The 11,793-nt window shown below is 36.9% G+C and overlaps 1 protein-coding gene across 3 annotated transcripts in view; it reads right to left on the reverse strand.

The window, feature by feature from the left end:
- Positions 1-2,206: 2,206 nt before the first annotated feature.
- Positions 2,207-11,793, reverse strand: part of Gjb7 (gap junction protein, beta 7, 25kDa) — a 17,895-nt gene continuing 8,308 nt past the window's right edge. For 2 of the 3 annotated variants that reach the window (XM_005377716.2, XM_005377717.2), the window contains 2 exons: positions 7,095-7,127; positions 2,207-3,921 (listed from right to left, as the gene is read on the reverse strand). In XM_005377716.2, coding sequence (XP_005377773.1) covers positions 3,099-3,896 — 798 coding nt within the window. In that variant the 5' untranslated portion in view covers positions 3,897-3,921; positions 7,095-7,127 and the 3' untranslated portion in view covers positions 2,207-3,098. The remainder of the gene's footprint in view (positions 3,922-7,094; positions 7,128-11,793) is intronic. The other variant, XM_005377718.2, reaches the window with a different exon arrangement.

Genomic DNA, 11,793 nt, shown 5'->3' on the forward strand with positions numbered 1-11,793 from the left:
ACAAGACAGTAGAACAGCCATGTTAACTATCCTGCATATGCATACATACAAATACCTTGAAAAGTTATATTTCATAAAGTAGTAGCTGTTTTGAATGACAAATACTTCTCTAAGATTCCAAACTAAACTTGTAAGACTTAACTTACATTGTCAAATAGAGAAATTTTTCAAAATTTAATAGCAAGAATAAAGATTTATTCAAAAAATAAATTCTAAACAAAAATAAATTCATTTTCCTCATGAACAGAGAATCAGGCTTAAGGCTCTGAAGCTATGCCTATAACATTAGCATTCTCCTCAAAGTTAATAAAATGTAAAACCAAAATATTTGATACTGGAACACAAAATTTGAACAAATTATGACTGAGGCAGAAAATGTCATTTGAAGCAATAAATTATGGTAAGAAAACAAACATATTTCTTTTTTTTTTGTTTTTTTTTTTTGGGTTTTTTTTCGTACTGGGAATTGAACTCAGGACCTTGCACTTGCCAGGCAAGTGCTTATGCCACCAACCTAAATCCCCAGCCGACAGACATATCTCTTTATTAAAAGTGATAAAAGAGAAGGATGAGTCATCGTCAAACTATTCTAAGTCACCTGAAATTAATATATATAAAGATAGCAGCAGGTATTTTTCTGGAGCTAGTGAAGTTATTCTGATTTTCATGTGGAAAAGATATTAAAGAGGCTGTCTCTACCAGATTTAAACACAAATATAACAATTACTCAGTATTTAAAGAAGTATAGTAAAAATGTTTAAATAGCCCATTGAAAAGGAATGGAAAGTCCAGAAATATGTGCAAATACAGGAATGAGAAGTTGTTTAAAAAGTAATATCTTGAATCAATGAAGAAAGTACAGACTTCAAAAATAAATGACATATAACTTGTTGGCTACCTAGAATACACAAAAGTTGGGTTCATATTGCTTATCTACAATGATAAATCTTTAAAAATCCATGAATTTCATGCAAAAAATAAGAGTGTTACTTTTGCATGGAGGGAAATGAAGTAGATAATCTTTCCCTTTTCTTTCTGCTACATACAATTAAAACCCTCCACACTATAGTAAAATGTCAGGTGTCATTATCAGTTAATTGCTTTAAATGTAAGTGGATTAAATTCTTCAATCAAAAAGATATTGGCAGAATGGATTCCAAAAAAATACATATTGCAACTACATACTGTTGACAAGAGACTTACTTTACATCAAAGACACAAGAAGATTGGAAGTAAGAGAGCATGAAAACATTGCATACACATGGTAACCAAGAGAGGTGAGGTGGTACTTTGATTTGAATGCTTTTGGTCCCTCTAAAATTCACACTGAAATTTAATCACCAGTGTAGCAGTATTGGGATGTATGACCTTTGGGAGATGATTGAGTCATTAAAGGATTAGGAGCCCTTCTAGAAGGGCTTGGCTGAAGGAATTTACCCCTCTTTCTTTTCTGTCTTCTTCCACATAGGAAGACACAGCATTCCTTCTTTCCAGAGGATATGGCATCAACATGTCTTCTTGAAAATAGAGAGCAGCCCTTGTCAGGCAACTAAACTTATTGGCACCTTGATCTTGGATTTCTGAGCCTCAATAACTGTAAGAAAATTAAGTTCTGTTATTTATAAATTGCCCACTATGTGGTACTTTGTTGTAAAAGTACAATAAGATTAAAACATATTAAGGCTGAGGATATACATCAGTGGCACAAGTGCCTGCCTGGTAAGTGCCTGCCTGGCAAGTGCAAGGTCCTCAGTTCAATTCTCTGTATGAAAAAAAAAAAAAGGATTAAGACATGTGGCTATTACTAATATCACACAAAATAGGTCTTCAGTAAAAAAAAAAAAAAAAAAAAAAAAAAGAGATTATGACTACTATTGGTCACATGGTCTGTAGACTACATATTTACCCAGATAACATTTACTGTATATGAGTTGTAATGAGATTGTATCTAATGAGAGTAGGGCATGGAAGACAGGAAGGTGGGGCATGGAAGACATGAATAATCTATTTTAGTTAAAATTGCATTGTGTACCCAGGGAAAATGATTTGTAGTTATCTTTATCAAGCAATGTGCAAAATCTTGTTTTAAAATTGTGAAAATAATTATACTCAGTGTAGCCAAGTAAAGATATCAATGGCAGCCAGATAGCATCACAAAATAACATTTTATTGTAGAAAAACACAAATTCAGAGACACTTTGTAAGGGTTTTTTTTTTTATATACAACAGTAAAATAAAGTTCTAGTTTTCAAAACAAGTGATAGTAAACTTTAAAAAAATTACTTGCTCCACTGTAACAGCATAATATACATTGTCTGTACTAGAGAGGTCCTACCACACCCAGCATTGTAGGCAAATTGTGTTATATTTATAGTAGATTGTGAACTCCTGATTGTAAAAAGATCCAGCAATATGAAAATGTACAAGGCATTTTAATGTTTTTATTGTGAAACAAAAGTGCTAAGTGATTCTCAACTAGACATGTTCGTTGCTGTGGCCTCCTCCGCTCTCTGTCAGTGTGCTGCTTTGTCTAGGACCTCTCTTCCTTCATGACTCTACAATTATACCGGATGGTTCGTGCTTAAGTATGATATCTCCCAGTAGTGTCTGCTTTTAACTTGGGACCTCTTAAATGATGGCTTTCTTCCCTCTCCTTGAGTCTACTTTGATCCAGTAATACCTAACCTGCAGAGTCCTTGGCTCTGAGTCTTTTCTCAAAGCTGGGCTGTGTGTCCGCAGATGACTTCTGTACCATAATCTTTCTCTACAAAGATTAAGACTGCATGCAAAGAGCCTTGGCTGCCATTTTGGAAAGATTACCACAGCCTCCAAGGCAATTTGGAGACCACCATTTTGTCAGAAGGGTCACTTTTTTGTTGAGTTCACTGGCATACATTGTAATGAGATAGTTACAAAAAATAGAAAATAATAATTTTTTGTGACAGATCTAAACTCTTCAAATATTGCTGTTAAATATATTTGTTTAATTTTTAAATAATCAAAAACTAACTTGTATATACACATACCAGAGCCCTACAATCAATGAATCATGTTTAGCTCTTGCTAAAGAGAGGTGCAAATTTTCTTTGTTAATCCTCTCAGGTGTCGCAACGTAGCTTTGCTTGAGGTTTGAGGGGTATACTTATGTCAAAGCTTGAGCAATGATTGTGGAGTAGTTGAGGAGCCCCTGTCTTACCACATTCAACAGACCTGAGGTTGTGGCACTCACATACTGGGGACTTGAATGTTGTAGAATGTTTTTGGAGACAGCTTTTAGTAAAGCATCTGAGAACCAAAAGGCTTAGTTCAGTGAAATTCAACACAATGCACAAACATGAGGTAATGACCAAGAAGAAGGTGAAAATGGTTTTCTCCGTGGGTTTGGAAATGAAACAATCGACAGTGTTGGGGCAAGGTTTCAAATCACACTTCATAAGGTAAGGAACACTGAAGCCATCATAGAGTTTGTAAAATAAAACGAGGAACCCAATTTCAAAACCAGTTTTAACAATGAGACTGATCAGGTAAGTGTACCACAGGCCCCCATCCATGGTTCCTGGGCTGACATAGAGCTTCTTTCCATGCCGTTTCTCTCTACTCTCTCGATAGGCCACATGGAGAACCACCAGGAGAGAAGGTGTGGAGACCATGATCAGCTGTAAGGACCAAAGTCTGACTTGGGAAAGGGGGAAGAAGTAATCAAAACACACATTTTCACAACCAGGCTGTCTAATGTTGCATTCAAACTCTTTCTCTTCATCCTTCCACACGTGTTCTGCTGCCACTATGTAGACAAGCAAACGGAAGATGAATACAATGGCCAGCCAAATACGCCCAATCCCAGTTGAATATTTATTCGCTCCGCTTAGGAGGTCTCTGAGAAGCATCCAGCTCATGGCAGGCTGACAAGAAGGCAAGATTCTGTAAAAGACAATTTAATCAATACATTTATTTCTATTCCATTGATAACTTCTATTGCACACTTGTCCATGGATATAATTGATCCCATGTCAATGTTAATGTGGAATTTGGTTGGTTACCCCCACCCTGCACCCATGCACACACCTTTAATCCGCTGTCAAACAATTCTATTATGGTCAGCAAAACCTTTCTAGTGTATTGCTTCTTTCTCAAGGTGGATGGGTTATGCAAAGAACCAGACAGCAATGCCTTTGTGATCCTGGTACTTGAGATGTCCTTCAAGGGTGATTCCCTCCTGCCCCTTCCTCTCTACTTCCTTTATCTCACACCACTGAGTTTGTCTACAATTTGATGGTAAAACGTGAAGCTCTTCAGCCTGAGCTTTCTCAAACTTTTGCTTTCTTTTTTGCCAGCCAAACTTACATCCACACCCAGTTTACTTTCCTTATCTAGTTTAGAGGAAGAGGTTTCCTCCTTTTGCCTCAAAGCAACGATTCCAGCATTCTATCCCACTCATCAGTTTGTATCTTCCTGCTGTCCTGTCTCCTTCCTCTCACCACACAAATAAGCTTCTGTTGTCTATTTTTAGTTAGGATAAGGCAATCTTCATAGCTTATCTTTCTGATACGCTCCCTTCCTTTATTCCTTCCTTTTACTTCCTGGATGACTTTACACTTCAATACGTTGTGTCTACTTCTGTTCACTACTGTACTTATGCTAAAGTTAGCGCTATCACTCAGCTATGGAATGTTTTGTGGCTTTGGATGTTAAATTTTCTGTGACATTTAACAGTGTTGCACTTTTATTCTTCAAACCCAGCCTTAACTATCATACTGCTCTCTCTTCTCTTCCTGTTGTTCTGCTCCCCTTCACTGTTTCATCTTAGTTTTCTTTGTCCAGCTCTTTAAAGTTCTGTCCTCTGCTATTTTGTTTTTTTTTTTGACTTCATATGTTTCCCTTGGACAATGTTCATTCTGTGGATTCAACTAATTCTTTCCATTTCATGACTCTAAAACCTTTGGCTCCACCCCATGCTTCTATATCTTACTACCTCATCATTGTCTAAATATCTGACAGGCGACCCCAAACTTGATATGTCCACACTGAATTTATTTTATTCCCTTCCCTCTGAGTTCTTTATTTTGTTCTTGGTATCACTAATATCAAGCACCCAAGTCACAAATCTCATATGCGTCCTAGACTCCTTTCATGATCCTTTATTAAATAGGCCATCAAGTTCCCATTGTCAGACTCTCTCATGTGTACAACCGCCCTCACTACTTTCTATTTCCAGTCTTACCTCCTCCCCTGCCTTCCTATTTTATACTCAGTGCTATTTGGTTCTCTTACACATCTTTCCATCTCTTGCTCTTTTCTCTGTACAAGCTTTCAGGAAGACTGGGAGCTTTCTTTTTCATTTCAGGAGCAGCAGCTCTCACACTGTTTTGATCTTGTCTTATAATTGAACTTGGTAGTATAGACCCCCGTTTTTACTTATTGGATCCATTATATGCCCATCATTGTTCAATGGTTTTGAATTGGTTCCTCACAACCACCGTGAAGGTAGGCTTTGGGTTTTGTTTGTTTGTTTTATGGGGGTGGAAATTTTGTTCTTTCAAAAGAGAAACCAGAGTCTGGGAAATGAAGCCACTTTTCCAAGTTCACAAAGATGCAGTGCAGGGTTCAAGCCCATTTCCATTACTCTACAACAAGGTTTCTTAACACAGGCACAACTGACATTCTGGGCAGGGCAGTGCTTTGTTTCAGCTTTGTTTGCATTGTAGAATGTTTAGCAACGTCCCTAACTTTCAGATGCCAGTGGTTCCTGTCCCTCCCCCCGATTATGACAAACAATAACATCCCCACTCATTTCCAAGAATACCCTGTAAAGAGGTGGCAAAATGTCCCTAGCAGTGAGAACCACTGTTTTTACCTTTCTACCAGAACCAGAAGATCTGAATTAGTGCTCCAGATCTACCACTAATTACTTTGTGATTTCTGATGTCAAGATGATGCCTTTTCAATTCTAGGTTCCTGTTTAATTTCCTAAAAAAATTAATTACATTGTGTTTTCTCCTTAGACTCAGCCAAAAGAGGATCATGGAAATGGCTTTATAAGGAGAGCCAGGGGGTAAAGAATATTGGGATATTGTTGTAACAGCACACCTGTCGAAGTGGGTGACATTATCTGCTATAAAGGGAACAATAGTGAGCAAATCCACACAGGAGAGCCCTGAAAATATGAAGTAAAGTTAAGAGGTATGTTGAGAGAGAAAAAAATACGTGTACACAATGCTCTCTCTATTCAACAAAAATAAATATTTCAATGTCCTTTTTAAAATGCAAATCAAATTCTGTTAAATAAAAGCTATTCTTAATCTACCTCAAAGGTTAATGTCTTTATGAATTATTAAAACGAAACCCTAAAGATTAAAAAAGGGCAAAAAAGTATTATGTTTCCTAGAAGCATATCATTAGGCATTCGTCCATATTACAGAACATATTTATGTAATGTTACAAAACATTTGAAAATATCGTGATGGGCATTTTAGAGAAGGAAAGAAGGTAAAATTAATCTTTCAAGAATCAAACAAACAGATGGTGCCATCAGCTTCTTAGGATTACAACTTGCATTTCAATCGTAAATGTTCTTTCTGTTTTCAGATTCCATGCTGATGGAAAGACAAAAGCTTTGCTCATCCTGGAGAGGCATCCTAATGTTTATTACTTTTACTTACTTACTTATTTATTTATTTTTCCCTTTACCAGGATTCAAACTCATGACCCTCTGGCTTGCCAGGCAGGCGCTGTGCCGCTGAGCTAAATCCCCAGCACGCTATTTATTCACTTTTAACTAAACTTGTTTAGCATAGTGAATTAGAAGCCTAGACACAGCACTGGACTCCTTGGTATTGAGACGAGCTCGCAGGTTATGATAGTGGAACCTACACCATGGGGCTCATGAGTCTTTCACGAGTTAATGTATATAAAGTCCTCAAAACAGGCCTGGCACATGGTAGACATGTAATGTGCATTATTATTTTGTTTTGTCACTGGAAAGTGGAAGTCTTGTCATTTTATAAACAATACACACTAATTTAATTGCACATAATTAATTTGCATTAGATGTAAGGGATTGGGGTTTGTAGCTCAGTGATACAGCACTTGCCTACCGTGTATGAAGGCTGTAGGCTCAATTTCCAACCCTGAAAAAAAAAAGTTTAAGTGTATTTAATGCAAATGAAATACACATTTTCTCTAGTTCTTACTCTTTCCTTACTTTTAATATTTTTTTATCCATTTTCTTAAATTGCCACATATTCCTAGTTTCTAAAAAACAATTTCACTTATCAATTTTTTCTTTGTTTTTCGTGGTGCTGGGAATCAAACCCAGCGCCTCAAGCATGCTAGGCTAGCACTCAGTCACTGAGGTACACTCCAGACCTTCCATTTAGCAATTCTGATGTATCGATTGCCCTATAACTTTCTTTTTTTTTTTTTTGTCTTTTCTTCCGGTACCAGGAATCAAACTCACGACCTTGCGCTTGCCAGGCAAGCGCTTTGCCACTGAGCTAAATCCCCAGCCCCTGCCCTATAACTTTCTATTAAGAAGTAACAGTTTACTTCACAGGAGTTTGGTGTGAGAAATTAAAATAATAAAGTATTTTCATAACTAAAATGATCAATATCCCCAAATACCAGAAATAATTTTTTACGTTTCTAATTTCTCTTAAATATTTGATGTAAAAGTGAGAACAGGGAGAAGCTACTAAGACAACTGGCTTTCCACATGTAAAAGAATAAAGTTGGACTCTACCTCACACCATTCACAAAAATTACTTCAAAATGAATTTATAACCTAAATATAAAAGGTAAACCCATAAAACTCTTAGAAGAAAACAGGGACAAATCCTCATTACCTTCAGTGTGCTAATGGAATCTTAGAATACCAAAAACATTGGCAATAAAAGAAAAAAATCAAGTTTCATAAAAATTAAAAACTTTTGGGCTGGGAATATAGTTCAGTGGTACAAGTGCCTGCCTGGAAAGCACAAGGTCTTGAGTTCGATTCCCAGAAAAAAAAAAAAAAAAAAAAAAGTAGACAGTGAAAAGACAATCTGTAGTATAAGAGAAAATGTTTGTAAATTATGTATCTGATAGGGGGTTAATATTGTGATGTGTAAGGTAATATTAATAACTTAGCAATAAAAATACTACCAAATTTAAAAGTGGGCAAAGGACTTGAGTAGACAGTTCTCCAAGGAAGATATATAAAATGGCAAATAAGCACATGAAAAGGTACTCAATAGCATTAGTCATGAAGGAAATGTAAATCAAAACCACAAGAAAATACTGCTTGACATTCTCTAGACTGACCATAATCTTAGAAATGTAAGGTAAGTGTTGATGAAGATATGTGGAAACCAGATCCCTCATGCCTGCTGATGGAAATGTAAGGTGGTGTAACAGCTGTGGAAAAGTGTTTGGAAATTATGAAAGAGCTAAACCTAAAGTGACCATATGACCCAGCAATCCTTACTCCTAACTATACAACCCAAAGAACTGAAAACAAGGACTTAAACTTGCATCTCAGTGTTCAATCCAGCGTTATTCTCAATAGCCAAAATGTAGAAATAGCCCCGGTATATATTACAGATGGTAGATAAACAAAGTGTGGTTCATACGTATCATGGAATATTATTCATCCATAAAAAGGTGTAAAATTCTGTCTCATGTTGAAGATATTGAGCTAAATGAAGGAAAGCAGGCCTAAAAGGACAAATATTATATGATTGCAGGTATATCAAATATCCACCACAGACAAATTCATGCAAAGTAGATTAGAGGTTGCCAAGGGCAGGAAGAACGGGGGGTGGGGCGGGGGAAGGAAGCTACTGCTTAATGTTTGCAGGGTTTCTGTCTGGGCAGTGAAAGTTTTGAAGATGGTTATACAGCAGTGCGAGTACAATTAAAAGTCAGAATTATACATGTAAAAATTATTAAAAGCGAAATTTTATATATCTTACTACAATTTAAAAAGTGAATGGGAGGAAGCATACTTGATATATAGAGACAACAGAAGCTCATAAAATCTAAACATTTAAAGAATCATTTAAAGAATAGAAATAGGGACAAAGGAAAGAATAAAATATTAATTATGCTTATCATTGATTTTGGTTGTTAGGAATTATTTTATTTTTATGATTTTCTACATTACTCATTTGTGACAATGGAAATACTGAAAATTAAGTCTGGAAAAAATAAACCTAATTAAAAAAAAACACTGAGTGTTTATATCTGCTCTTTACACAGTGCTCTCTGCCTCCATAAACTTCACTGCAGTCCATCCAAGTGAGGAAGCCATAAGCTTAAAAATTGTTTTCCCCTCATACAGATCATATAGTCTCATTTTTCAGCTTACAGCTCTACTACAACTTCCCGTTCATTTCGTTTTTTGTTTTTGGTTTTTTGTTTTGTTTTTTTTCTGGTATCGAGAATCAAACTCATGACCTCAAGCTTGCCAGGCAGGCGCTGTGCCGCTGAGCTAAATCCCCAACCCCTGCTTTTATGGTGGGAAAGAGTCCAATAAAGGGGTGCCAGAGGGACCAAAATGGCACAGTAGTGATCAGCAACAAAATTCAGCCCCTACTGAAAGCCAGAATCTAGACACCTGGAAGAGAACAAAGAGACAAAGAAGAAAAAAAATATAGATCTCCTGGAATTGGGAAGGTAGTACAAGAAAATTAAAATCTACAGACAAGTTGGAGAAATGGACCACAACACAGAGGAAAGAACAAAGCAGTGTGGAAATTGACCCGAGCTCCTAGGAAGGGGAACGTTCCTCCGCAGACACAAGGTAAACCCCCAGGAGTCCACTGCTGTTGTAAACCGCAAAAGCAGTGTGTGGTTTTGCTCAAGGTGACTCCTTCCACGTTTCCGGCAGCAGCCAGGGAATCCAGTGCAGTAGCATCATGCTGCCAGAAAGTGCTTAATCAGGTGCCACAGGGGATTCATTATTTAAGTCCAAGGCTCAGAACAACTCAAAAACGACTTCACTAAGATGAGAGCCATGAGAGACAGGGAGAGAGTGCCGCTGGACAGAGAACCCCTGACAAGTTTAAACTCAGGCCAGAAGAGCAGAGGTCCCATCCTCTGGTGAGAAGCCAGGCACAACTTGTGCTGCACTCCGAAGCAGCTGGGTCTGAAAGTGCTGCTCTTAAGTGCAGAGATCACTTTAAACCTTTCCCTGTATCTAGATCTGAGGTCTGATTGCCTTCCCTATCTACCAACATGAGCAAGGACACACTTGAGCTTGGATGGATGCCACAGGCCGGGGACTCTGCAACAAGGGCACCTCACAGACCCACAGGCCATAAAATGCTAGCTGGAGAAAACAGTGACTTGCTAGATTTCCGAACTGGATCCTGGAAAGAAACCACTCATTAAAAAATGTAGACAATTTTTTTTTTCTTTTTCGGGTTCATTTTTTTTTCTTCTTCACTGGTAAGCATTTGGGGAAGTTCCTCCGTTTTTTCCTTTCTTTTCTCCTTTTTTTTTTTTTTCAGCGCTCATTTTTTTTCCCATTTTTTATTACCAATTGCTCACAGTACATGATGTTTATTACGGGAAGCCTGTACATGTACACAGCAACTCTTCTTTTTTGTCTCCTAACTCTCCCATCCCTCCCTGGTCCTTCCATCTCTTGGTCCCCTTCCCACTTGAAAAAGGTCTTCCTACTTCCTATTATCTACTTTATTTTGCTTTTTTATAGTTTGGGTTTCTCATATAAGAGAAACCATGCAGTATTTAAGCTTATATGATTGATTTCACTTACCATTATAGTCTCAAGGTACGTCCATTTATGTATGTTTTGCTTTTATCCTTCTTTATGCAGAGTAGTATTCCATTATATATAAATACATTTTCTTTATCCATTAATGTGTTGATGGGCATATAGGCCCTTTCTAAGATTTAGCTATTATAAATTGTGCTGCTTATAACAAAGGCATGAGTATATCACTGTAATATGATGGGAACATACCTAGAAGAGGAATAAGTGAGTCAAACAGACTTTCTGGTTTTGGTTTTATGTGGACTTTCCATACTGATTTCCGTAGCGCTTTTACCCACCAACAGTGTATGATTCCTTCTTACCCACAGCCTTTTCAACACTTGTTATTATTTGATTTCTTGATGACAGCCATTCTTTCTGAAGATAAAGTCTCAGTGTTGTTTTAATTTGCATTTCCCTCATAGGCAGATATGTTCATTTTTTTTCATGTATTTATTATTGTCCATTTGCATTTCTTCTTTTGAGAAGTGTCCATTCATTTCAGTTGCCCATTTTTTTGCAGAGTCTTTTATGGGAGGGGGTGTCTAATTGTTTTGAGATCTTTCTATGTTTTTCCTTTTAATTTCTTCCCTTTTTTCATTCTTTTTTACTGCTTTATTGGGGTTTGGAGAATTCCCTTGTTTTCTTTTTTCCTCTTTCTTCTTATTTTATTTTCCACATTTTTCTTTTCTCTCCCTTTTTCTTTTACCTTCTTTTTCTTATTTGTTCTTCTTTGTTACATTTGTCTAATTCTCTTTATAAATTTCCACTCTAGTAGGATCCTTTTGCCTCACTATTCTTTCCTTCTCTTTTCTTAACACTACATCTTAACCTCCCAAGTTAATGGAGGTGGTTGCATCTTAGGACAGAAGCAAAGGCCTATAGTTAGCCATACACAGAGTGTATCACTGAAAATCAGACACTAAACAGATGTTTGTAATAACTTAGACAATCCAAGACAAATGGATATGAATTAGCAAAACTGAATCAAGAAGATATAAAAACCCTGAACAATCCAATAACAGGCAATTAAATTGAAG

The sequence above is a fragment of the Chinchilla lanigera genome, unplaced genomic scaffold (genome assembly GCF_000276665.1).
Source record: "Chinchilla lanigera isolate Chin_1 unplaced genomic scaffold, ChiLan1.0 scaffold00010, whole genome shotgun sequence".
NCBI lineage: Eukaryota > Metazoa > Chordata > Mammalia > Rodentia > Chinchillidae > Chinchilla > Chinchilla lanigera.